At 38.2% G+C, this 25997-nt stretch overlaps 2 protein-coding genes across 4 annotated transcripts; one reads left to right on the plus strand and one right to left on the minus strand.

Annotated features, from left to right (window-relative positions):
- The first annotated feature begins 5576 nt into the window (after window positions 1-5576).
- On the plus strand, window positions 5577-15972 carry LOC119883523 (cytochrome P450 2F3-like). Its single transcript, XM_038694209.1, has 9 exons — window positions 5577-5891; window positions 9069-9231; window positions 9477-9626; window positions 12205-12365; window positions 13228-13404; window positions 13671-13812; window positions 14497-14684; window positions 14777-14918; window positions 15156-15972. Exons 1-9 carry the CDS (start codon window positions 5721-5723, stop codon window positions 15338-15340), a joined length of 1479 nt encoding a protein of 492 aa, XP_038550137.1. The 5' UTR covers window positions 5577-5720; the 3' UTR covers window positions 15341-15972.
- An 803-nt stretch (window positions 15973-16775) lies between these two features.
- Window positions 16776-24496, minus strand: LOC119883525 (cyclin-dependent kinase-like 1). Of its 3 annotated transcripts, none has more exons than XM_038694214.1 (10): window positions 24265-24496; window positions 22798-22986; window positions 22376-22497; window positions 21268-21340; window positions 19398-19488; window positions 18839-19039; window positions 18145-18227; window positions 17991-18047; window positions 17397-17549; window positions 16776-16915 (listed from the first exon to the last, which is right to left on the minus strand). In XM_038694214.1, the coding sequence occupies exons 2-10, from the start codon at window positions 22963-22965 to the stop codon at window positions 16820-16822; spliced, it is 1044 nt and encodes a 347-aa protein (XP_038550142.1). In that variant the 5' UTR covers window positions 22966-22986; window positions 24265-24496; the 3' UTR covers window positions 16776-16819. The 3 variants fall into 3 exon arrangements, with proteins under 3 accessions (XP_038550142.1, XP_038550141.1, XP_038550139.1); XM_038694213.1 differs by having other exon boundaries at window positions 18839-19036; window positions 23894-24496; XM_038694211.1 differs by having other exon boundaries at window positions 23894-24495.
- Window positions 24497-25997: the final 1501 nt, after the last annotated feature.

The following is a 25997-nucleotide window of genomic DNA, read 5'->3' on the forward strand; positions in this document are numbered from 1 at the left end:
GCATGAGGTTAGAAAGTGCAGCTCTGTCTCTACCTGTCCTCTGTCTGTGGTTACCCTTTTCTATGGCCAAGCTGTGTTCACTCAGTCCGTATGTTGTCAACATTTTTCTTAGTTTGGGACATTTTATTGTGGTCAGGTAATTTGCCAGTGTGAATTCTCTTTTTAGGTCAGATAACATTGTAATTTACTTTGTGTTTTGGTTGTTTCTTTCCAGTATTCAATATATTTTTCTTTCTGCTTGCTGATAATTTGGAATTTGGAATCTATTTTAACAATTCCTTCTCACTGTTTTCTTCTCTCGCAATATTTTTTGCTTATGAGCATCACTCTCAAACTTTTTCTTTCCCGACATTTTGATTTAGCTAGCCGCTAGCTTCTGTGACTAGGATATATTTGAATAGACTACTAGAGAAGACGACACATGCTACAACTGTTTCTATACAGTCTGATAGGCTGTCATTTCATGCTTCCCATGTCGGTCACCTGTAAAGTGGATCAATCAGCACCCAAAAACATGAATATCAAGTGATTGACAGAAAATTCGACAAACTACAAAACTGTGATTTTTTTATTGGCTTATGATAGGCCCCTTGTCTTTATAGGCCCTGGGGCTTCAGCCCCAGTAAGCCCGTGCATTAATGGGGGCTTGTCTGTAACCCGTTTTTCACTTACAGAGCACAACCACGTGTCCTAATGCGTCTAAAACTAATGACAGAAACTACTGTAAATCAACACATCCCCCAGACTCTCAAACCCAGTGTAAAGTTATGTTAACTAAATAAAACTAGTTGGATGATCAACAATAAACCTGTGACCTGTTTGCAGCCAATGTTAATAACGTGATGGCAGCCAGCGGGACGTAAATGATTACGTTAACAGACTACCACAAGTTTGGCAACTAAACAAACGCTCATTTATCTTTTCATAATGAGCGACAGTTGGACATAGCTAAAGCAAGAAGCAAGCTAACGTTAAATGGCTAATGCTGAGCTAAACATGTTAACTAACCTCACCTATTTTGTGTTAGGAGCTTCTTTGTTTGGGCCTTGTTGTATGAAATTTTAAAGCCAAAGTTTGTGATGAATGGCACAGCAGCTGCCGGTGTTTGTTTTCCTCTCTCACGTGTGGCTGTGCGCATCAGATACTACGTATTACGTATAGGTAACGTAGGGAGGAAACAGTAAGGTCAGACCTTTCCTAAAAATAAACACTGTTCACGAGGCCCGCACCTCGAGTCCGAGTCAAGTCTTATGAGGACGCGAGTCTCAAGTTGAGTCTGAAGTCACTGTGTGTGGGACTTAAGTCAACAGAGAGTCCCCATCTCTGTTGTATTATATAGTCAGTACTTGTTTGGGTCCTTATCCAAATTTTACAACGTGTACTCAACCTAAATATGTCATTGTTATTACCTGGCTCAGAAGGCCACAACAAAAAGGGAGACACACCACAGTAAACATTTAAGAAAATATTATTTAACGCAAAATAAGCCAAATTAAGACTGTTTCAAAGTAAATGTGATAAAGTATGGTGTATGAACATCAGTAGTTTCAGTTATGTCAGGGCAAGATGATGGATGTGTGTGTGTTGTAATGTGCAAGAAACAATAACTACAACTAAAACAGCATGTATAGAAACCAAGGCAAAGGTGGAACCTGTGGAGGGAAACAGAGGGTAGTAAGTTAGCAGGGAGGTTTGTGTCCTTAGCCCAGCAGCACCATCCCTACAAATGATAATAAGGCATTACAAATACCCTACAAGGCAATTAGCCCAGGTGCCCAGAGTTACTTGATCAGTCTCAGCTCTTAACCTGCGAGGGAGAGAGAGATGGGCAACGAATACACATGACCCCACAGGGCGTTAATTATTTCCATATTTTTACAATCAAATATATGTGTGAATTCTCCTTTTAGAACAATTGTTCTGTTTGGAGTAATTCTCTTTATATTAAATATTCTTTAATTATTTTGTTTGATTGGAAGAAGAGCTAATAAACAAGGAAATGTCCTACTTATAAAATAGTCATACAACATAAAACCCTCCTTGAAAGACAAAGTCCTTGACCATTGTGCTTCTGTAAAACACCAATTCCAAATCTCGATCTATTTATTTGCTTAATCTTTTATTTGCTGTATATGAATTTATTTTAATAATGCAACTTGTTTTCAAATCAACCACTCTAAGATTGTTATAACTGAAGCTACACAAAGAATGACTTTGTGTTGTGCAGCATTTTGTGCCAGTTCCTAGTTTCATTCTGACTGCGTCTATTAAAAAATTAAAACAACAACAAAGGTTTAAGAGAGATCGCCTGAGTAATGAAGAAACAACAAAAAGACAAAGTGCAATGGATTTTTCTGCTTCAGTAGCACCACTGATAGATGCTCTGCTGTGGCTGTTTAGATGGCTGTTTGCAGGAGCCACTGGCCTTGTTCTCATCTGAAACTAAACTTTTCTCTAGCAAAGGTGTGACTGTTACTGGCCTGTCTCATTTTTGGAGTGAAATAGGTATTTCATATTCTAAGAAAAAGAAAAGTACAATCCGTCTGTGACATTTTGCTAATTTGGACACTTCAGTGTTGAATCTCTTCAAGAAACCACCAGCTCAACTCTCAGATATGAGCTGTCTATACTGGCCCCCTACCTAACACAAACAAAGATTTCATGTTTTAGCATTAGGCTATGTCTTAAATGATGAATGACCATTAATATTTTAATTTTGATATTGCCAGGCGTGCGGGAAGACATTTTCGCTTAGGGGTGCTGCAGAGTAGAAATGCGCGCATGCAAAAGTTACGCATTTACAGTAATCTATTACTTTTTGCTGTAATACAGTTATATAACGCATTACTAAAAAAAAACGGTAATATTTTACCCTTTGCAATCTCAGTAACGCACGTTACAACTCATTTTAACCCGAAGTTAAGGGATTTTTTTTTACAATTCAACAGAGATTCAAATAATCAATGATGTTATGCGACTGCGTAAATGCGCACGGCGTCTTTCTTAATGGGGAGGCGATTCATTCACCCATGCCTGCCAGTCCAGGGCACACGACTGTGTTTGGGCACGCACTTACAAACTTTCCTTCAACACAAGAGGTTATGGTCGTATGAAGTCACCAAGGTCAGTACCTCTGTAATTATATGTATGTATAAATAAAATAATTCGAATAAAAACCATTGATAACACGATCAACTTAAATGAACGGCATGCGGGCGCAGCTGACTAAACCGTCTCCACCATCATTTCAGCTTGAAAACCTGTTCCACGCTCAGTGTCAACACTTGGGGAAACACAATGAACACATGAAAACCTTGTGCGTGCAATAACTGAGAGCACCGCTGTTTCTGGGCAGAGCTTTGGGCAAAACGTTTTGTGACTTTCCGGGTGGGTGAAATAGGGTGAAGCGTCTTCCCCTTAAAAGAGACCTGTGCGCATTTACGCACGGGGCACAGCAGCATAACTTCATGGGGCGGCACCGAGTGGGAATGGGTCAAGGATTATTAGGATGCACTTTCAATAATCATCCGATAATCTCTTTCACACTGGCACTAATATATATATTACTGTCAGCTACGACAACGCCACCTGAGGAATTTCTCCTTTTATCATGAAAATGTAACTTGGTGTTTATTATGTATGCATTTGTTGTGATTTGCCTGCTACCTTGGCCAGGTCTCTCTTGTAAAAGAGATTCTGAATCGCAATGGGACTTCCTGGTTAAATAAATAATAATAATAATAATAATAATAATAATAAAGTATAATCTAAAGTTGACCACACAACACCAAATTCAGTAGAAAGCGCACAGGTACGTTTTACTTGGGGAGGGAGGGACTGAGACAGTGTTTCATTCACATATAAAAATATTCTTTATTTTTAAATTAACATGCATCTAAAATCTCTTAAAAAGCAGCCATTTACCTAAACACTTCTGACATGGAGCACCCAAACCAACACAATTCAAACAAATATTAATTCACTCAAAGCAAAAGTTAATTCAGGCAAATAAATTCAAAGCAACAAATAACTTCAAACCAAGCCAATTCACCCAAGACAAATTTAGTTAGATTGTTAACCCAAACCAAACAAACGTTAATTAAACAAAATAAACTATTAACAAAAGCAAAAACAGCAAGGCATAAATGAAAATTAATAAAGAGTAGCACAGTCAGAAGGACAAGGCATAAACGCAAGTCCAGTTAAAGATTAATTAAAACATTAAGGAGCAGCCGAACTATCAGAGGCAACTCAATTAGGAGGCAATTCAACTGACGCTGAGAGGCAGGACAGCGGGGAGAATGAGGCTGATCCTGCACCGAACAGCGGAGGATGACTGACGAAAGACCCCGGCGAAGGGGAATCCGCGAGGACGCTGACAAAAACCAATCAAATATGCAACAGACAGCCAGGAAGAGGAGCCCGTGAACAGACAGCAAACGGCGCAGAGGTGAATACTGCCGACAGCAAACGCTGATGTCAGTGTGGCGAGGAGAGGGGCAGATCATGCGGACGGAGCTTTAAACCCTCCCGCGTCCGCTCAACCAATCCCTGCCGACACTCCCACCTCACAGCGTCACTTCCTACAGCTGTACTGTCACATTCACATTTAAATTGACACGCCGACAGGATCAGTCAGAATCTAACGTTGATTAATGTTCTGTGTTCATCTTCACATCCAAAAGGTCTCACACAGTCCAGGTTCGTGCAGAGAAACTGTTTACTGTTGTTGGAGTAAAGTAGCGTCTAAATTATTTCAGAAGCTAAAAGTAGAAATCTTTTATATCTGCAGAGTTTCCACTGTCTGGCCTGTAAAGTTTATAACTACAGTTTTACGTTTTGCTACATAAATGTCCCTGGTTATTTGCTGTGACATTACTGCGCCCATGGAATCGTTTAAAATGACTGACAGCAGCCTCTCAAATCTTTAAAGCAAACTGTTAAAGAAAACACTTGTACATCAACACAATAAAGAAATCACCAGGTTAAAAGGACTGGTTAGGTGGGATAAATCTGAGAAAACACTGTAGGGCCGTAGGATGATTTGTGCGTACATGATTATTAAGATATTGTCAGAGCCGATCTGCACATCACACCATTGTAGCTCCTATAATCGTGACAAAACAGTGAAAACAGCTGCTGACATCAAATTATTAGGCTGTATTATCAAGAGCATCCTCTGCATTCAGCACTTACCTGCTGTATTTTATGTTGTCATACAGTAAAAATAGTGCCCCTTAAGTAGTCTGCTCATGTAATTTTCAAACTGTGTTCCTCCCTGTCAATAGGGGGTGCTGCAGCACCCTGCGCAGCTCCCTTCCTGCGCCCTTGGATATTGCCTTTTTATATACAGTCTATGGATATTGCTCAAGTAGAATGATACAATATCCATGGTATTAAGATTTATAACAAAATTCCCCAAACATTTTTACGTGAGTAATTTTTTGTCCCCTACTGAAAACCAGCAACAAAGACTGTTACGGTTCTGGCCGTAATCATAGAAGAGGAGTTACTCTGGATAACTTCTTTTCGCTTCTTTTCTGCTCAGCTGCAGTCTGCAAATGAGCATACAACTCAGGCTATAAGACAGCCCCGCCCCACAAGCTGCAATAACAGCTTTAGCATGTAGGCTGTTTACACAATCAGTGGCTCTCTATAAAGGGTTAGACCTTCAGTCAGTTGCAGAAGACATAGTTAAACATTTTCTTTCGTGGAGCATTATGGAGTTCTCTGTCACGTTGATTTCAGCAGGGCTAACGTTACTCATTGCTTTGGTGTGGTTGTTCAGTCAGAAGAGCAGTAAGCAGTTACCCCCAGGACCCACTGGCCTGCCTATCATAGGAAACCTTCTACAGCTGGACAAAAGAGCTCCATTCAAAACTCTGGTAAAGGTAAGAATTTCACAACTTTGATTTCCAGCCTGTGATGGTGATAATACAGCATGTATATATTTATCTCAATCGACCTGCCTACAAGAGACAATAAAACCGCACAAGTGAATTGGATGCATATGTAAAGTTAAGCAGTCCTATAAATATAAAAGTACAGTAGCCGTTCTTATCAAAAGAAACAAGCATTTCACAACTACCACAAGAATGACAATTACTAACAAAAACACTATAGGCCTGTTCTAAACAGACGCGTTTAAAAAACATAAATCACAAAGAAACTTCTGTATTTCAAACAAATAGGAGCCTTATTAGAACATTTTAACAAAACTTTCTTCAACGCTGTGCATCATGGGAATTCTGAGGGACTGAATTGACTTGGCAGCTATGTAATATTGACACCCATAGACGTAAACATTTGAACACTTTTTCGATTCACCGTCAATTTTTGTAAAACTACCGATATTCAAACTCTACACAGTTGATTTCTCGCCTCAAAACTTCTCAGAAGTGTATTTAAAGTTCTGTTGTTGGCCTCTAAAGTACAAAAGGTATGTAAATGGTATATAAATCTATTAAATGACAAAATATAACATAACATAACTCTAACTAAAGAACAAAGGGGTATCATGTGACAAAGGCGTTATAGAAAAATATTTAAATATTTACATATTTTAACTGTTCTGACTGCTTTTTCATTCTTCAAACCAAATTAAGAATAAACGTAATGTTTATCTTAAAAAGAGTTAATTGTGGTTTCTTCTTTGACCATTTACGCTTGTCACCAAAATATCTTCTTTTACAATCAATATCATTCTTGTCATAAAAAAATATAATGTCTCTTTTCTGCAAAATAATAGTTGAACCAGTCTAACCAAGTCTAACCAAAATAATTTGGTACAAACACAATCTGAAAATAAATTACAGATGGTTTCAACTTCGCCACTGCAAAACACACACTTTTCCACAACATCTTTCATGAACCTTGAGATCACCTGGTTCACAGGGTAAATCAAATGTATAATTTTAAATGAGACTTCTCTAATTTTGTTGGTGACACAATATTGCTTGTCCATTTCCAATTAGCAATTGTGTCACTAACATTATATCATTTTTAACCCAGCTATTAAAAAATAAAGTTTTATTTTTAAATCTGATTTTTAGATCTTTATTATTCCAAATTAAACATTTATGGGGCGAAAAGTTATGTCTGTAAATAATTAACCAGGACAATAATGCTTTTTTATGATAATTGGATAGAGCAACAGGAATCTTATTTATGTCAAAATTGCATTGCAGGAGGAATTCAATACCACCTAGTTTTTCAAAAATAAATTCTGGAATAAAGTAGTAAAGTTTAATCCAGTTGACCTTGAATATAGTCTTGGATGTATAAAAATCTAATAAATTTAGACCCCCTTCGCAATATGTGTTACATAAAACCTAAATAATGGGGTTTATTTCTCCAGACAAAATTGAAAAGCAACGTGTCTATCTGTTTGACTAGTATTGGTGGGATTTCTGGGACCATTGCTGTATAGACCAGCCTTGATAGTCCTTCAGTTTTAGATAACAATACACGTCCATTAAATGACAGATCTCTCAACAACCAACTATCAGTTTTTTTTTTTTTTACTTTTTCAGTCAATGGATTGAAATTCAAATCCACCCTTCTGTCTTGATTTTTGCATATATTAATACCCAGATATGATACAACATCTTTTATAGGGTTATCACATATGTCAACCAAGTAATGTCCCTTATTTTTTAAGGCAAAAAGCTCACATCAAGTTAGACCTGATACCGAAGAGAATACATTAACACATTCAATAGCCTTTTCTACTTCTTCTTCATTCTGTAAAAAAATAGTTGTGTCATCTGCTTTAATTCTTTTTTGGCTATTTGTATACCTTTTGAAATTATCTTTAAGTGCCATTGTTTGCATGACTAGCAAAAATAAGAAGGGAGTTGCTGGATCCCCTTGTTTAATCCCTCTGCCAATATTAAATCTAGGAGTGATGCCAAATGGTAGTTTGACAGAACTATTACAACCTTTGTAAATCGTCTGGATCGCACGTTTAAAATAACTTCCAAAGGCAAAAAAGTCTAAAGTATTAGATAAAAAAACTATGCTTCACAGTGTCAAAGGCCTTATAAAAGTCTAAAAACAAAATATAACTATTTTCATTAATAAACTGGTTGTAATCAACTAAATCTAAAATTAGATGAATATTATTACTTACAGTATATGCCTTCCACGCATAAAACCAGATTGACAATCATCAATGATTGTATTGAGGCATAAATGCAATCTCTGAGCAAATATTAGAGCAAATAATTTGGCGTCATTGTTTATTAAGGTTATAGGCCTCCAGTTTTTAATAACTGGAGGCTTTAATAACTTAACAATTTTAAGTCTTTATCTGGTATTAAGGAAATTAGCTCTTGAGACAAGGATGGAGGTAGCTTCCCAACCTCAATTGCTTCCCTAAATACAAATAAAATATCGATTTTGCACTATACCTTATGGAAGTGAAGAAAGACGTACCATTATTATCACTCCCTTCGGTATATCATTTTTTATAAAACGTTGTAACAAAATCTGAGATTTGCTTTGCATTTTCTTACACTTGTCCATTAATATTAAGTTTATTTAAAAAGGAAAGACCTGCATTTCTTTTTTCCAAGTTGAAAAAATATTTTATATTTTTTTCTTGTTCTTCCAACCAATTCCTTCTAGGTCTTACAAATGCTCCTCTTGCCTTATCTTCGTAAATTTGGTATAAATCTAATTGTAATTTGGTTAAAGTATCCTTATCTTGTTGACACAATTTCTTTTCCATACATCTTGATTATTTCTTTGGTTATGAAATCTTCTTTTATAAGTTTGGCCTGTGATATATCCTTCCCTCTCTGGATAGCCAATCTTCTGCTTTGCATTAGGATCTATACTGTACGTGAGCCGAGATTAACGTCATCACGTTTTGTGCGCGGTGTCTTCTGGGACAAACCATATTTGGAGGTTCAGCTTTGGTCAGATCTGCGGGCTGCAGCTGGATATATTTGAGTCCCAGGGTATCTGATTTGTTCTCTGCAGTGCACTGGGTGGGTTTAGTTTTTTCCCCCTTGCATGCTTGTACAACAATAAAATGCATGTTTATTGCTCTGTTTAACCTCCAGCTAAGTGAAAGCTATGGCCCTGTGATAACTGTGTACCTGGGGCTTCAGCGCACTGTGGTGCTGGTGGGGTATGATGCGGTGAAGGAGGCACTGGTGGACCAAGCAGATGACTTCACTGGCAGAGGACCTATTCCTTTACTGCTCAGAGCTACAAAGGGCTATGGTAATATGGAACTTTTGATGCACACCTTTAAACACACCCAATAGTAATATTACAATCTGCATATTTTTGGAAAAATTGTCAATTTAATTTAATATATTTGTTAATCACTCAAACTTTTCAACTTGCTGTTCTATGGCACCTTAAAGGATATAATTCTTAGCAGCAGTGAGCTCTTTGTTTCTTTCATATGTGGAGGCAAGATTCATTATAAGTTTCCTTTAGCAACCATTTCTACATGTTTGAAGGTTTGGGGATCAGTAATGGAGAGCGGTGGAAGCAGTTGCGACGTTTCACCCTGACAACACTTAGAGACTTTGGGATGGGACGCAAGGGGATGGAAGCGTGGATCCAGGAGGAGAGCAAACACATGGTGGCCCGCATAAATAGTACCAAAGGTATGTATTTGTGACGATTACTGTGCTTGCCTTGTTTGCCCTGTCATAATTAAAAGGTGACGCTAAAAGGTGATCTTTGTATTAGACATATGTCCAATCACCAAAACCTGCTTGATATTTTTATTTTATTTTATTTTTTTATACAAGGGATGTAAGTGTCAGTTCCTTGGGATTTATTTAATTTTGGGATTGATATTATAGTGGGTGTTTACCAGATTGTAGATATCTGGAACATCCGGAAGACTTTAGTGTAGAGCTCATTAAGCTGGTCAGCAAAATAGCGCGCAGTTCTCCCACAGATAGCATCAGGACCGGCAGCCCTCCTTATGTTCGCCCATTTTAGGACTATGACACAATCCTGAGATATCATAAAAACATTCTGGGGTACAAGAGACCCTCTAAGCACGAACACATTTACAGAGAACTCAGACCTTTCAAAGTGAGAGAAAAATTTGTTAAAAGTGTTTGTCAAGTCAGAATCATCCACTCCATTTACACTGATGAATTGTTTAGTCTCATTTTTTACTGGAGTAAAGGAGGGAATTGTTTTACTCCCTTACTTTAAATTGCCAATATTAAATTGCATTTCAACACTATTGTGATAGATGGAGCTATTCTGTGTAGACGCACAAGTTACATACTGTTCATATGTCCTCAAAGGACTTTAAAGGGACTAAATGTAGTTTTTCAATGAAATTACTTATTAATAAATCAAATTTTCTCTGCATTATTGTCAATAGGCTGGAGCCTCACTTAGAAATTAAGCACACGTTTGTTTTCTCTGTTGCTTGGAACAGCCACTATTCTGCTTTTAATGTGAAGGCACCGGGTCGGGACGTAGCCCTACGCGTGCTCCCGAACCTCCCTCAGACTACAGCAACACTGCAGCTAACAAAATGCAGTCCACTAACACCACAAAACAACCGGTTCCAGGCACAAAACAGACTCCACGTAAGGATACAAAACAACAATAAAGGTTTATGTGATGAAAACTGTCAGGCCAAACGAGATTCAGGGGATTTCTGGTGAAAACAGTGAACATCAGAAAGGCTGGAGTCATACAGAGAGTCATGTTGGCTTGCCGGCTAATGCTGAGCAGATGCTAATGTTATCCAGTGCAATATATAATATGTAACGTTATAACTTTCCACATTGCTTCACCTGCTAACGCGATTCATATTACTATCCTGTGTATTATGTCAAAGTGTTCATTTAGCCTGCAAGAAATTATGTAATGGTACAAAGCAAATGTGGAGCTTTATTTATACTAGCCTTGATGCAAGGCAGGAGCCATCAGCTAATGTACTTAAGCACAGAACTACTGCTGTTTGCTTCGTAGTAGACTGCGGTGTAACTGTTATAAAATGTGGCAACAATCTCATTATAATATTGAGTCTATAGCTCACTAACCATTTCATTGTCATCCAATACATTTAGCTGTGTTGACATTGCTGAGCCTCTGGTGAAAGATACACAAATGCGAGCTAATGACGTTTGCTAGATGCAGTAAATGTACCATTATCATGCAACGAGAATGTATTAGTTCAAACTCAAGCTGATAAAAATATTGCTCTAACGCTGCAGAGGGAGTTTACCTGAATTTCCAGCATGTTGTGTGAAGCTGTCTCCCTGTCTGTCTGTAGCCGCTGTCACACCGCCTTTTTTTTCGGAAGGATTGTGCCAATATTCTGGTTTCCCGCACCATCAAAAACATGCTAGGTTGGTTCTCCAGTCAGTGCCGTTTGACCAGACACTGCACTCAATCTGGAGTCTGGTTGTAGTCTTAAAATTGCACCGCTACTGGCCGCTAAAACTAAAACTTGCTTGGTGATTTATAGCTTTTTTGACATTTTCGAGCAAAAAACCCCAACAAATCTACAAGGTGTTTTAAATTTTATAGTTTGTTACTTTGTGGTTGACAAATCAGCTCTAATTAATGTTCAATTCAACATTTCAGGCTAGAGCAGATGTTGAACATACAGGGACAGCTCTTTGAGGCCACAGTACTGACTTCATGCAGCTTTCTGTCTATATATTTTGATGGCTGCTCAGGGTATTTTCCAAGCAGACATTGTAAATCAGAAATAGTTCTGAAATTCCAGTTGGAAAAAACTTTATTGCTAAACGAGTGGCTTGTACTGGAATACAACTCCAGATGTTAGAAATTTGAGTTTATATTTGTGTGTGGTTTCTGAAAAAGGGAGAAATTAAAAAAAAAAGAAAAGAAAAAGAAAAACCTAATACAAATGATTAAACACAGTCATTACAAGGGACCTAATAAGAATCCTGGATTGATGTACCACTATACATCACACTGCCACAAGGTGGAACCATGAGACTATAAAAGTGTCGTCTACTGACACTAAACTTTCCCAACTAAGGAGAGCAATGAGCAAGCAACCACTCCAAATAAATCAAACTCTATATTAAACAAAAAAGATTGAGTGCTTTTGACTTTGTATTAAATGGTAATGATGACCACAACAAACATTCATATAAAGAAGATATAAAGCCAGGGGCTGGCATTTCAAACAGTCAAACTGAAAATTCACTTTAGTACTTTCACCTTTTTCTCCAGCCACACCTTTTGATCCCACCTACTTCATGAGCTGCACCGTGTCCAATGTGATCTGCTGCTTAGTGTTTGGTCAACGCTTCAACTATGACGATGACAACTTCCTCCGTATTCTGCAGACAATTTCAGAAATCCTGAAGTTTGGCAGCAGTCCCTGGGGTCAGGTAAAAGGAGGAGATAGAGAAGTGGAGGACGGGTGGGTTAGTGCTTGGGAAGACCATAGCCACTCTGCAAGGACCCAAGCAATAAATAATCTTATAATTATTATTAATCAATGTTACACAATTGATAGGACATGATTAAAACCTCCCCATTTTTTAAGGTTTTGATTTAGAGAACCTCACCAATTAGTTACTTAAGTGAAGCAACTTCTAAAATGTTTTGTGATTTAATATATGATAGTCAGAAATAATTACTGCAGGTGAAGAACTCTATGAAGTATAAAGGATGGCCTTTCCCCTCATTATTTTCTATTTTAGGACACAATGAAGTGTATGTTTGTGCTATGTTTGTCAATTACCTACTGTGGCAGAGAAAGTGCACACACAGCAATTCAAGGAAATAAAAAATAAAATCTTCATCACTTTGACCGCACATATGTTGACTGTTGTGAATAAATGCTGTAGTTACATAATGCACATGCAAACTTCACCGGTATGACAACTCATTATGTGGCATAGAGAAACAAAATGCATATACAGGAATGCTGCAAGTGATACACAACACAAAGGTTCAGGTTTCTGGAGTCATTAAAGACTGAACATGCCTAGACATGCAATTTGCTGAAGTTCAACAACATTCAGTCTGCCCTTATAGACGGTACTAGACAAGCTGTCCTTACACATCTTTCACACAGATGTTCATAAACTATTCTTTGCCATGATACATTTACGGTGAAGGTCTGTATTTGTATGTAATATCTCAAATACTCAAACACCAAATGTTGGCAGGTACTTTTGACATAGTTACTACTGGCTGTGGGACACATAGGTGTAGTTAATACATCCTTTCCTCTCCCCATCACAGCTGTATAATATCTTCCCTCGGTTGATGGAGTGGCTACCAGGTCAACAGCACACAATATTTGCCGAAGTTGAAGACCTGAGAGACTTTATGATGAGAAGGATCCAGGAACACCAGGACACGCTGAACCCCAGCTCACCCAGAGATTACATCGACTGCTTTCTCACTAGACTCAGTCAGGCATGTTAGAACTCATTAACTAGAATAAGCCTCTGTAAGCTAAAAGTTAGGTTTGTTTCATTTACTCTGGGCATTTACTCATTATTCATGCAAATGTACATACTCCCAATAATATGAGCTAGTTCTGCAAATACTGAGCAGTGTCAAAGACCCTTGGCAGTATAGGCCACTAGGTTCATAGATGAACTGCATTTTAACATGTTGAATTTTCATATTGCAGGTTATATTGTCAGATCAGTAAAAATGCTCTTGTTTTTTTCTTCTAGGAAAAGCATATTCCCACAACTGAGTTTCACTATGACAATTTGGTGTCAACAGTGTTGAATCTGTTCCTGGCAGGAACTGAAACCACCAGCTCAACTATCAGATATGCACTAAGTGTACTGATAAAATACCCCAAAATACAGGGTAGGTCACAGAAGTCAGTGTAACCTTGCTTCATCTAGACACTGGGGACACATTCAACAAGCCTGACGTTAAATCAAATTGATTTTTCTTTTTAAACACATCTCTATTTGCACTCTTATTGTAGGTTCACAGATAAATGTTTTGATTCACGGCACTATAGCTTTTGACCTTGCACCTTGTCATTGGTTGCATGTAGAGTAGTCCTCTAGTGATACATTCACTCTAGATGAATGTCAGGCATGTATAAAAAAGCAGCAAATCACCACAATTGAGAAGCTGGAACAAGTAAATGTTTGGGTTAAGGTTTATCAAACAATCAAGTTTTTTTTTTTGTTGATTATCTAATTTATTGTCCTGTAAATGGGAAACAAAGTGGCTCAGATCACGCCACACATCACTATTCCAGCCATTCCAGCCATGAGGTGTCAGGTAACGTTATATGACTTGCCCACGTACATTCAGCTTACTTTCTAGTTTGCAGATATATGCTGTTGTTGTGATGTTAGCTATAGCAGCAAGAGGGTTGTGAATATCGCTGTCTGGGACATTTTAGCATGTTAGCCTCGCAGCAGCTGTAGCAACAGTTTGCTAATGTTAGTTACATTACTTGCTGTGTTGTTATATATGGAATTGGATTTCTCCTGAATTGCATATCTCACTTTAAATGTTTTTCTCATTCTGAAGAGACCATGCAAAAGGAGATTGACACTGTGATTGGACAGGGGTGTTGTCCTTATATGGAGGACAGGAAGTCCCTCCCCTTTACAGATGCAGTCCTCCATGAAATTCAGCGTTTTCTGGACATTGCCCCTATGAGCTTCCCTCACTATGCACTCCGTGACATCTCTTTTCGGGGTTACACAATTCCCAAGGTATTCTGATTTCAACACATAGTTTTACTGATGCAAAATTTTCCCAGATTACACAAAATGTCCCAAGTGATACATATTTTTTGTCTCAACAGAATACAATAATTGTTCCCTTGTTGCACTCTTTGCTGAAAACGGAAAAACACTGGGCGACCCCTTGGTCCTTCAATCCCCAGCACTTCCTGGACCAGAATGGCAACTTTAAGAACAATCCTGCATTCCTGCCATTCTCTGCAGGTAAATTATTAGTTTTTAGTCAATACATTTCTTTCTCACTATGTTTCACTCACTCAGAAAATGTTGCTGAACATTGAACCTACTTGCAGATTATAGTGTTGTCGTGCTCTTTTCTGAGCTATAATGTGTTTAAGAGGCAAATTATAAACCCAGTCCCTGCAAATATTTTTCATTTTATCTCAAGAATATATATATATATTCTCATTCTCATACTTTTTTCTTGTGGTAATCTTTCAGGAAAGAGATCTTGTGTCGGAGAGTCCCTCGCTCGCATGGAGATTTTCCTCTTCATGGTGTCACTTCTGCAGCATTTCACCTTTTCTTGCCCTGGAGGACCTGACAGTGTAGATCTCAGCCCTGAGAACAGCAGCTTCGCCAATGTGCCTCGCAATTACAAGATCATTGCAACACCCCGGGGTTAATGAGATTTTACAGCATACTCATGTGTTTTCATATTTTCTTCTAGCCTTCAAACTCCCAAAATCCCAAATGGATCATTTGATTCTAAAGTACCTCATTTTGTGAGTAGATCAAGAAAATTGATTTCTTTCTCCTGGCCATGTTTACTTCTGGCCATGTCTTCTCAGAGCCCACAGGGGCATCTGTTGGCAAATAACCTCACAATGTAAAAACTGAGAGGCCATTGATGGTGCTGCAGGCCTGTTAAAAAATTACACTTTTAATGGTGAAGATAATGTCTACTGGTTTTCCAAGAATTTCCATGTACCCAACTGACTTTCTAAAATATTTTTGTCACACAAATGCTCACACCAGTACAGTACACACAGATATCTGCATTTGAAAGAGGAGAGAACTGTTTTTGTAATTTCCTGGACTCCTGTTGAGACAATATTTTAAAAACAGCTCGTTTGTAGTCCAGCCGCTTCCCTTCCTGTGACGACACAGCAAAATAAGCGTCATAATGCTCGTCAAAGATTTTTTAAAAGGCTATCTTACTTAATATGTCAAAAAATGCATGAATCACACAATAATAACTAAAAAGAATTGTATATGAATGTATTTTATTAATAAACAAGAAATACTGAATGTTTTATCCTAATTGCATCAATCATCTTGTGACCAACAGTACGTATAATGTACACGTCAGACTTTGGGGATCAGTGTCAAAGACTGAGTCTGCAATATGTTAAGAATCCATCAAATTACTTAGAGTTTCAACTGTCATGGCAGGTTTTTATCAAACCTTAATAAGTCAGTGTAAGGATGTTATTACATCAAGTGTACAGCAATATATATGGTATTATATATATATATATTCAGTACTTTTTTGGTTCTGTAATACAAAATTTACAGTGTGTACTAAACCTAAATATATGTCATACATTAATAAGTTTTATATTTTTACAATCAAATCTATCAGAAAATAAATATTATTAAATATTGTGCTTTATTGACGATCTTGCTAAATAGATTAATACTAACATGTAGTACATATTTTGTAGCCAGTATGAACCTACATGGAAATCAGTTGTCATGATTTCGCCAGAAAACAAGAAACTATAGTATTTGTCCGAGTGATGATGGCACACTGGTTAATATCATTTTATAGAGATGTGAAAATTCAGTACCAATTGCATCTGGTGCAAGGTGTCTTCAGCACGGACACTTACTTTACTCTTTGGTGATTGTACTGTAAGTGTGTCACCTAAGCTACAACTGTAAATGCCCAATCTATTGTTTGTTGTGTAAAGATTTTTAAGTGATGATGTCAAACATGACATGGATCATATAATTAATATACACTTTCTTACAGTCACTCCAAAAATATATACTTCAAATATGTCTTCAAATTGGACTGTATTAAAATGATTGTACAAAGCAAAGCACAAGTCCATCTTTCTCAGTTCAGCCACAAACGCGTCGATCAATTTGCTGCTTTATTAAATGTTGGGCAGGTGATATTTATGCTTCACCTGTTTCTTGACATCCGGTGCTGGTGAGATGTTGCTGTTTGGTAACTGAGGAAGGTACTGAGCCTAGAGAGGGAGAGGGAGAGAAAAGTGGAAGAGAGAGAGAAAGGTGTAAATCTCCTGTTTGAGATCATTATCAGTGTGTCTAGTAGTGAACATTTTAAATGTTCCTCTACTTAAAGGTTTAAAGGTGGCTGTTTAAAAGTAGGTAGTTTCTCAGAGAGAGAGGAATCTGTTGTTCTCTTGGAACACACTAACCATATAAATGCAGAAACCAAGCCATAGCAACATTTTCAAGCCTACAGAGGTGATTCTTTTATACTAAAATATTTTGGGTCCACATTAAGTGTCCATGAGCAAGACGATGAACTTCTGCCACCAATTCTTCTGTCTGGCTCTCTGCTATAATAAACTCCAGTGAGCAAGTAAGTATCCGTAGAGGTACATTGATCTGCGGACATGTGTAACTGTAGCAGGTGCACACTCTGTAAATTTGGGATTATGAGATGATTTCTTACACCATAAAGCAACAGCGTTTTATACGTACCCCTGCCTGCCTGCGACGGGAGCCTTTGTCATGACGTCTTCCGAGACGCTCACCCTCACGGCCCCAGTTGGCTCCTCCTTCCTCCTGAAAGTAAGGCAGCTCCAGCACCTCTTCACAGGACAGCCGTTGAGACGGGTCCATCACCAGGCATGACTGCTCACACAGAAACGCACAGGCTTAGCATGGAGCCTTGGCATTTAAAAATATTTTCTATTTCAGAACATTGACTTTGCCTTGATAAATATATTTTCAACCTGCTCTGGACCTGGAGTATTGGGTTTTTGAGGTCGATATGATACATAAGTGATTAAGAATTTAGTCAGATAATGATACACTGCCCGATACTCATTTAATAACCTAAAAAACTGAACTTGAATTGTGACCAAGAAATTTACTTAAGAGGAATATTTTACAGTGGACAATATGTAATGGCAACACTGTTACATAGATATACTGTAGTAGCTTTAGCTTTGCTGTACTGCAATTTCTTGTTACTTATCAGCCAACACATACACTACCCTCATACCAATATGTCTGTGATAAGTTAATTTGCCTGTATATGATTCAGGATCTATTACACAATACATAACATACCTTCATAACCTGAAGGGCATGAAGAGACACTCCATGGAAACGCTTTTCCAAGGGCTCCTAAGAGCAAAAATAAACGGGACATAACCACATCAAACACTCTTCATTGCCTCTCCATTAAGAACATATACATTTCCACTGGTAACAGGATTCTTACCGTCGTGTCAGGTTCAGGAATACTGACTCCACTGAAGAAAACATTGGAGCGGAAAACCTGCTGATGACGGGGGATCAGGTCACCTGACGTCAGAAATCAGATTATAAAAATTTATCAATGTGCCTATTGGTGGAAATATTCCTCAAGAAACCTTCTCAAAACATTGAACTAAGATCTAAAATATCTGTAGTACGTAAAGTTTGGTGTTAGCTCCTCAAAATAAAATTGCAAGGACTGCTTCCTATACTGGTTCAACAAGCTTACAAGAGCAGGTTTCTTATTCAGTAAAGTAAAGCTTCTTTATGTTTCTTGAGGGTGCTGGCACACCTAACCTGTTCGGTTAACACAAACTCTGGTCCATTTTGTCGTTTGGTTTTAATTAGCGTAGACTGGCGTGAAAGCTGTCAAGCAGCCAAACAACTGGACCACTTAAAAAATGTAGATGTAGATCTCAGCCTGCTTTCATGCTAACTCATGCAGTTTGTTTGGGCGTGAAAGCAAATCAAGCCAACCACAAGATTGTGAGATGAAGATATGGGATTTTTGTATGAATTTAAAAACAAGGAAAATGTCAAGAAAGCAATGACATATGCAGTGATCATAATTATGAGTTTGAGCGTGAGTTTGTGCAAGTGCATCCATAGGTAGATTATTTCTTTTAAGCATTCATTGATGTGGCCCCTTATCAGCGTACCTAGAGTTTTTCGGATGAGGTAGAGCTGGTCAACGTCAGACTTCCCAGGCCAAAGTGGATTACCATGGAGCAGCTCAGCGAAGACACAGCCCAGAGCCCACACATCCACAGGAGGCCCGTACTGAGTATCCCCCACCAGTAGCTCGGGGGCCCGGTACCAGCGGGTTGCTACATAGTCTGTGTAGTCATCCTCTGGTCCTGCTGAGTATACCGATACACAGAGATTGAGGTAACTTGTATGGACATGCATACACTTAGATGCTGAATAATGAACACTAAATAACATGTACATTGTAGAGGAAGGGATTACATGGCATGCTGAATGACTACATGACTGCATGTTAACGTATGGTAACATAACACCGAAACCTAAGGCAGGAAGGGTAAACAGTGACACACCACACAGAGACGCACTAACTGCCTGAATGGTCCTCCTATGCAGTGCATTCATTGAAACATTGAAAGTGAGAAGCAGGAGTTGATATAGGTTCCATGTTGAATAAGTCATTTGCGGTACATTAACACTAAATCCACATAAATGCATCTCTGGTTGACCTACTCAGAATGCGGGCGAAGCCAAAGTCGCAGAGCTTGATGACTCCACTTTTGGTGAGGAGGATGTTCTCTGGCTTTACATCACGGTGGATGCACTGCAACATAAATGCTCAGGATCAGGGATTTGGCAACATGATACACAGTCTCTTAGTGACAAAGAACAAGGGTTGTAATAAGGAGGAACAATAGAAAGAGATCAGAAACCTATACACACTTCTATATTGAAAATGAATACTGCATTGCATTGTCACTGATACTTTAAATTATTCCTGTTAGGGAAATTGAAGCCTTAACAAAGTCAGAGTTTTGCTTACTGTGGCTTGTTAGGAAAGTTAGAATAGTTGTTCAAGTGGTGCACATTTTTCTAATTAAACAGTCCTATTTATAATCCAAACCACTCCCTACAGGTGTCTGTTGGACAGCTTCAGTCAATTCTCAGAAGTTTTCCAGGAAAATATGTTGTACTGAAAACTGAGTTTTGCACGGTTCTGAGAATTGGTAAACTATTGTCACAAAATATTTCAAGTCGTGCTGTGCAGCCACATGCTCTTGCAAACACAAGTATTTACCTGATATAATAATTAATAATAATATTAATACCTTCAGAGAGTGTGTGCAATGCAAAGATGCTGCTAAAAAGCATCATTGTCAGATCAATGATGTCACATAAAATATGTAAAATGGTAAATATAAACAGTCAACAGTAAAAACAGAAAACATTAATTAACGTTAAGTGTTTCTTCAGATTTTTTAAAGGCTATCTTCAAACAATATCTGGTGCCATATGTACATCGAGGTTGTCTTTTCCAGTAACATTGTAAAATATGGACAAAATCCACAGTCTTCAGCATAAGTTTATATGAGGCTGTGGATTTTCCCCAATCTTTTGTAGTCTAGTCACAGCGGGAACCCGTGGGTATGAGAAGTGAGGCAAATGCGCAAGTTCCTTAAACCTGCATTCTATCGAACAGCCAGCAGGGGGGTGACTTCTCTGGTCGCAAAAATGTCCGGCTCCATTAGAAATTATGTTAAAATGACCCTACTTCTCACCTGATTTATTACCTTAGTAAACATTTTGATTATGAGTTTATAGTCTCAATTGCTAGTTTCATGTCTTCTTTAACATGGCACTATGTTCATTTAGTAAATGATGGTCCAATTTAGAGGTAAATAGACCATAAAGCAGAATTTACTTTAGGGCGGGACTATCTTGTGATTGAAAAGTCACTACCATGGCGACCTGTCAATCAGGCTAGAGTGACTTGTACCCACGGCACTGTGCAAATTTAACCAGCGCCGCTGAAAATGCTTATAAGGCGTTGGCTGTTCACTTTCTCTGGTGAGTAAGCCTACGTTTTGTTTAAGCTTGTTTTTTTGCTAGCCAAAGTTGTCATCATCCCGGTTAAAATGACAGTTAAAGTGAATTACAGATGCACCTAGCTAAACAAGATAGCTAGCTCCACACAGAGCCGTTGGCTCCACAGTCTTGTCCAAATATGGTCACGTTCTGTGCCGCTGGTTACAAATAATCAACATGGTGGTGGCCATAATGCCAGACTCGAGGCTTCAAAATGGCAGTCCTCAAACCAACGGGTGACGTCACAATGACTACATCCACTATTTTTATACAGTCTATGGTCACATAAGGAATAGATCACTGCATGGCCAGTGTGGAGAGAAAGAAATTATTACGGACACCAGTAACTCCAATGTACTGAACATATGGCATTACAGAATTGTTTTAAGGCAGTCCAAAACAAATTCCAAACGGATCCTTTAAGACAAAAAAAGAAGGGAAAATAAACAGTGTGGAAGACAATCAAAGAAAAGACAAACAAACATTCAGTTAAGTACCAGGTTAAAAATATACCGACATTGTGCTTGTGGCAAAAGTTAACAGCCTGCAGAGTCTGCCACACTATACTTTTCAGCTGAGTCTCGGGTACCCTAAAGAGGACAAGAGACAAAGGATTATGTTATATTGATTGTCGTAAGAGGAACAAAACAAAACCTTTTTTACTAGTCAAGTTTCCTTATCCATTCTTCCAGAGATTTCAAAAAAGAAGTGGGGCTTTACACAGCACTCTTGTCACCCGGGTAACCTTAGGCTTGCCTCTAACAGCAACAGCGCCTTTGTTTTCAGAAGCAGCTAGAGTTTCTGCTGCACAGCCTTGTGGGAAAAAGAAAAATGGTCTGCTAGCCATTGTGGCCTAGTCTTACTGTGTGACTTAACATGACAAAAAATACACAAAAATAAGATCTTGTTAACATATTTTGCGTGAGGAGTGCTCAATACATGAAGCAAGAAAACTTTCCTTTAAACTTAAGTAACATTTTGCTTAAGACTTGGCTGTTCCTCCCTTCATTCTGTTGCCAATTTCTACGTCTTTGAAATCTCTTGGCAACAGTCTTGACTCCCGCTTTGTAATTCACCCTGTTCCTTTCTGCTGCCCTTTTCTCAAAACACCCAATTACAAGTCCTGCACTCAAATTGTACTGAAGTAAAAGTTAGAAAGTAGTATTAGCAAAATGTAATTAATAAATTACCCCTTTCAGTTATACACATATACTATATATTATATTTTTTGATGATAATCACTGACATTGAAGCAGCTTTTTAATGTTGTAGGCCTAGCTTGTTGACAGGGACCAAATTTTAACTTGTTAACAATGTGTATTTAATATTTTATAAACTGGTTATAGATTTTGTATGTAATTTGTCAAATACATTTTGTAGTAGTCATATAGTGAAGTAGAAGTACAAAGTGGCATCTAAGGGAACTCCTCAAGTAAAGTATAATTGCCTCAAAATTGTAGTACAGATACAAGATGGAAAGTGATCCTTCAGTATCTATACCGTAACTCACTGCTCTGACCCAGAACAAGCAGAGAGTAAGCAGGTATATTCAAATTGTACTCAACAACACTTCCACAGATCACATGGCAGCAGATGTTTAAAGCACTGTGTAGCCCCTGACCTACCCTCGAGGGTGTTTGTCCAGCTCATTGAGCACCGTCTGCTCACAGAACTCAAACACCAAGTGTAGCCGTCTTTTCCTCCTGAAGACCTCCAGCAGGTTGACCAGATTCACATGTTTCAGCTGCTGCAGGGCCAATGCAGAACATGTACACTGTGTTAGCACTTAACAGCCCAAAATGCTGGATAAATATTTAATGCAATGTCTTATCAAACCTACAGGTCTGCCCCAACTCTGAAGTCTCGAAAAGATATTTATATACTACATACAGTATATACAACACTATACATAATATAACAATACTTGTGCATGACTCATTGCAACAACTTAATGAGTCTGTGCATACCTGTGTGCATGCACGTGTCTACCTGTGGTGTTAGATGTAAGCAAACTTGATACTATTGGGAGATACTAATCTCTTCTCACCTTCAGCATACGTATTTCTCGCAATGCAATCTTCTTAATGACCGGGTCATCTTCAGATTCCACAAACTTCTTGATGGCAACTATCTGTCCAGTGTCTCTGTGTCTGCATTTGAACACCACACCATAGGAACCCTCGCCAATTTTGGCCAGCTTTTCATATTTCTCCATTGGGCAGTTAGTAGCTGTCACCTGTCAAAAGGCAAATGTTTTCACAAACTCACTACCTTGCTAAAATGTTATGATACTTCATTGTTCGCCTAATTTGCAAAGAAAACTCCCGCTCACTGTCTAACTTGCAAAAAATGTATATGTATTGACACAACGTTGTGGTGCTAGACCGTCATCAGGCAAATGGTGTTACATAGTGAGAAGCCATCTTTTGTAGGAGGTAACTTGATTGTCTACACCAATCACCTCATAAAATAAAGCAACCATTACAAACGTTCGTTCATATTTCCATGTGGTTAATGGATGTAGATTTCTGTATAGTGAATGTACATCAAAATAATATAATAAAGTGCATACATGAACAGACATGCTCTCAAATCTTGCAGGTACCTTATACATTATATATATATATATATATATATATATATATATATATATATATATACACATATATTATAGACAAATAGAGGAAAAACCATAATAAAAACACAACAATAGATAAATATCATATACAATATCATAATAAACACAACATATGATCCAGCAGTAGGCCCAAAATACACCAATATCATACTTCAATAATATAAATGTTAAATTACTATGAGATTTCTAACATTTCTAGAAAAAGAGAAAAAAGTCATAGCCATAAATGTAGCCTAAAAATCTCCACATTATTGTTCGCTTCATAAAATAACATAATGCACATGTCTATGGTATTTCCATGGAGGCTGCTACAGTTTCCCCCCATCTCTGTAGCCTAATCACCAAATTGGTTAAGGGATTCTATTATTTTTCGAAAGGCTGTAACCTGTAACACCTGAGAGAGATTTCCACAGACTATAATAAGATGTGTGTTGTCTGTAGACAAAAGCAACTCATAGTAGTAATTTTTTTTTAGTGTAACAACCAGCATTATCTCAACACTCACCTGTCCAGATTCTGAAAGGATCTTCATCGACAAGTCAGCAGCGAGTATGCTGACGGTTTATGTCCATCAAAAGTCCGCAAAGCTGCATGTGTAGGCTACTGCACAGCCGTTTCTCCCAGCCCTTTTGGGCTTAAATTGATAACATCAGTATGAAATATTGCTACAGTAAGGGTTTCAGAGGTCTCTCTCTCCCTCCCTCCGCTGTCTCCTCGTCCTACGTGCCGTCACTACCAGGGTAACCCTTTCTGGTTCCCCTTCAGCACAGTCCACTGACTCAGTAACTTGTCATTTTGAATCCACTTATACTGAAACGATATCTCGTATATTCATACACAGAAATAATGGGCCGCTCAATACGACGTTTCACTTACCCCTCAGAAACTGCGTATAACAGCAAGAATAATAGCCTACTGCACACAAACAGTAATTCACAAAGCTGGATAGCAAGGCTGTGCGTTGTAACCACGGAGACCGAGGTGGACGCAAGTTTAGACGGAGCAGCCAAGACTGTAAGCTAATTCCAAATGAATTAGGTAGTAGGTAATTACCAATTCTGTAATAACTTAAACCTACTACCAATATTTTAAATATGAGAAAGTATGCTGCAAAATCCAATAAATCTTTGGTGAAAAGAGACATGGAGACGTATTGATCAAAATTTGGGGGATGAGGCTTTAAAGATTAAGATTTTAAGTTATTTTTAATATACCCAACAGAAATAGGCTATTAATGTAGTAGACTATAAATGAGCTCAACCATCTTGCGACAACAAATATGCTTGTTAGGCATTTATGTAATTGCCTAATAATCTAATTAGGCCATTTATGATAGCCTAACAGCATACATGGTACTTTTACTTTTGACTTTTATGGGATACTACATTTAAGCCTCGCTGATAACAACTTTGTCTGTAGCCTACTTGTAATTTTGTATTTTTACAATTTAGTATCATACTTTTACCCTACTGCCCTGCGATGGATTGGCGACCAGTCCAGGGTGTACCCGCCTTTCGCCCGAAGTCAGCTGATTGGCTCCAGCCCCCGGCGACCCTGTACGCAGGATAAACAGTTCACGAAAGATGGATGGATGGACTTTTACCATACTAGACTAAAAGATCTCAGTGCTTCTGCAATGACTGATTAGAATGTACTGAAACAGGAATATATTATATAACAGGAATATTAAAGCAAGGGTAGATAATTTAATTTCAGAAGATTTTTTTGGCTGCCTCTGCCTACCTGCATGCACTCTGCCTGCTTAAGGTTATAGTTTCTAAAAAGGAGAAAGTTGTCATAGATTAAGGGCTTCATCAAAAACAAACATCACAAAAAAAACTCATCAAAAAAGAAATTGTGCAAAAAAATATTATTGTGTATTTTTTATTGTGTACTGGTGTATGGGAACACATGTCCATACACCAGTACAGGCAGTTAACAAATGAGCTGTTTTCCAAATAGTTTCATCAGATATGGAATTTATACTGGACCGACTCTGATGTGGTAACATGATTTACAGACTATCTGTTCTCCCTGCTAACTGTGAATATTTCTTCTGGCTTAGAGAGTCTGGGGTTTGCCACAGGTCTTCTGCAGAATCACGCCGAGAATCATTTAGGCTAGGACTTCACAGTGAATGATGGGAAAGCAGACCATGTTGCACTTTTGTGCTCAGAGACACACTTTGAGGTGCTGGCATTGAGACCGTGTGGTGAATGGTATGAAATGCCTCATGGCAGACTGGTAAGATGTGTTAGTTGTACAGGGTCAGTAAGGCACAGAGTTGTTGTGTTCATAGGCCCATGCAAATGCAAATGGAAAGTAGAGAATAGTTCAGAGCATTTACTTGGGATTTTGAATCAAGCTTTATTTGCATGACAAGAGCAATTGTATTGCCCAATGTCTGTTCAGTGGCTTCATCTGTTAATGCAGCTTTCATATTTTTTTGTCCGATTGTGTTCAGACGTTCTTGTCAAAATAGTGAAAGAAGAAATGCTCATTATCTGCGATTCACCAAATGCCCAACTGCTATGGTAATGAAAATCTGTGGGGGCACTGAAGAACTTCATTCAGTTCAAGTCAGTGGGACTTCATTGTCATGGGAAACA

Source organism: Micropterus salmoides, unplaced genomic scaffold (genome assembly GCF_014851395.1).
Source record: "Micropterus salmoides isolate LMB-PRFRI ecotype aquatic unplaced genomic scaffold, ASM1485139v1 Ms_hic_scaffold_3, whole genome shotgun sequence".
Classification (NCBI taxonomy): Eukaryota; Metazoa; Chordata; class Actinopteri; order Centrarchiformes; family Centrarchidae; genus Micropterus; species Micropterus salmoides.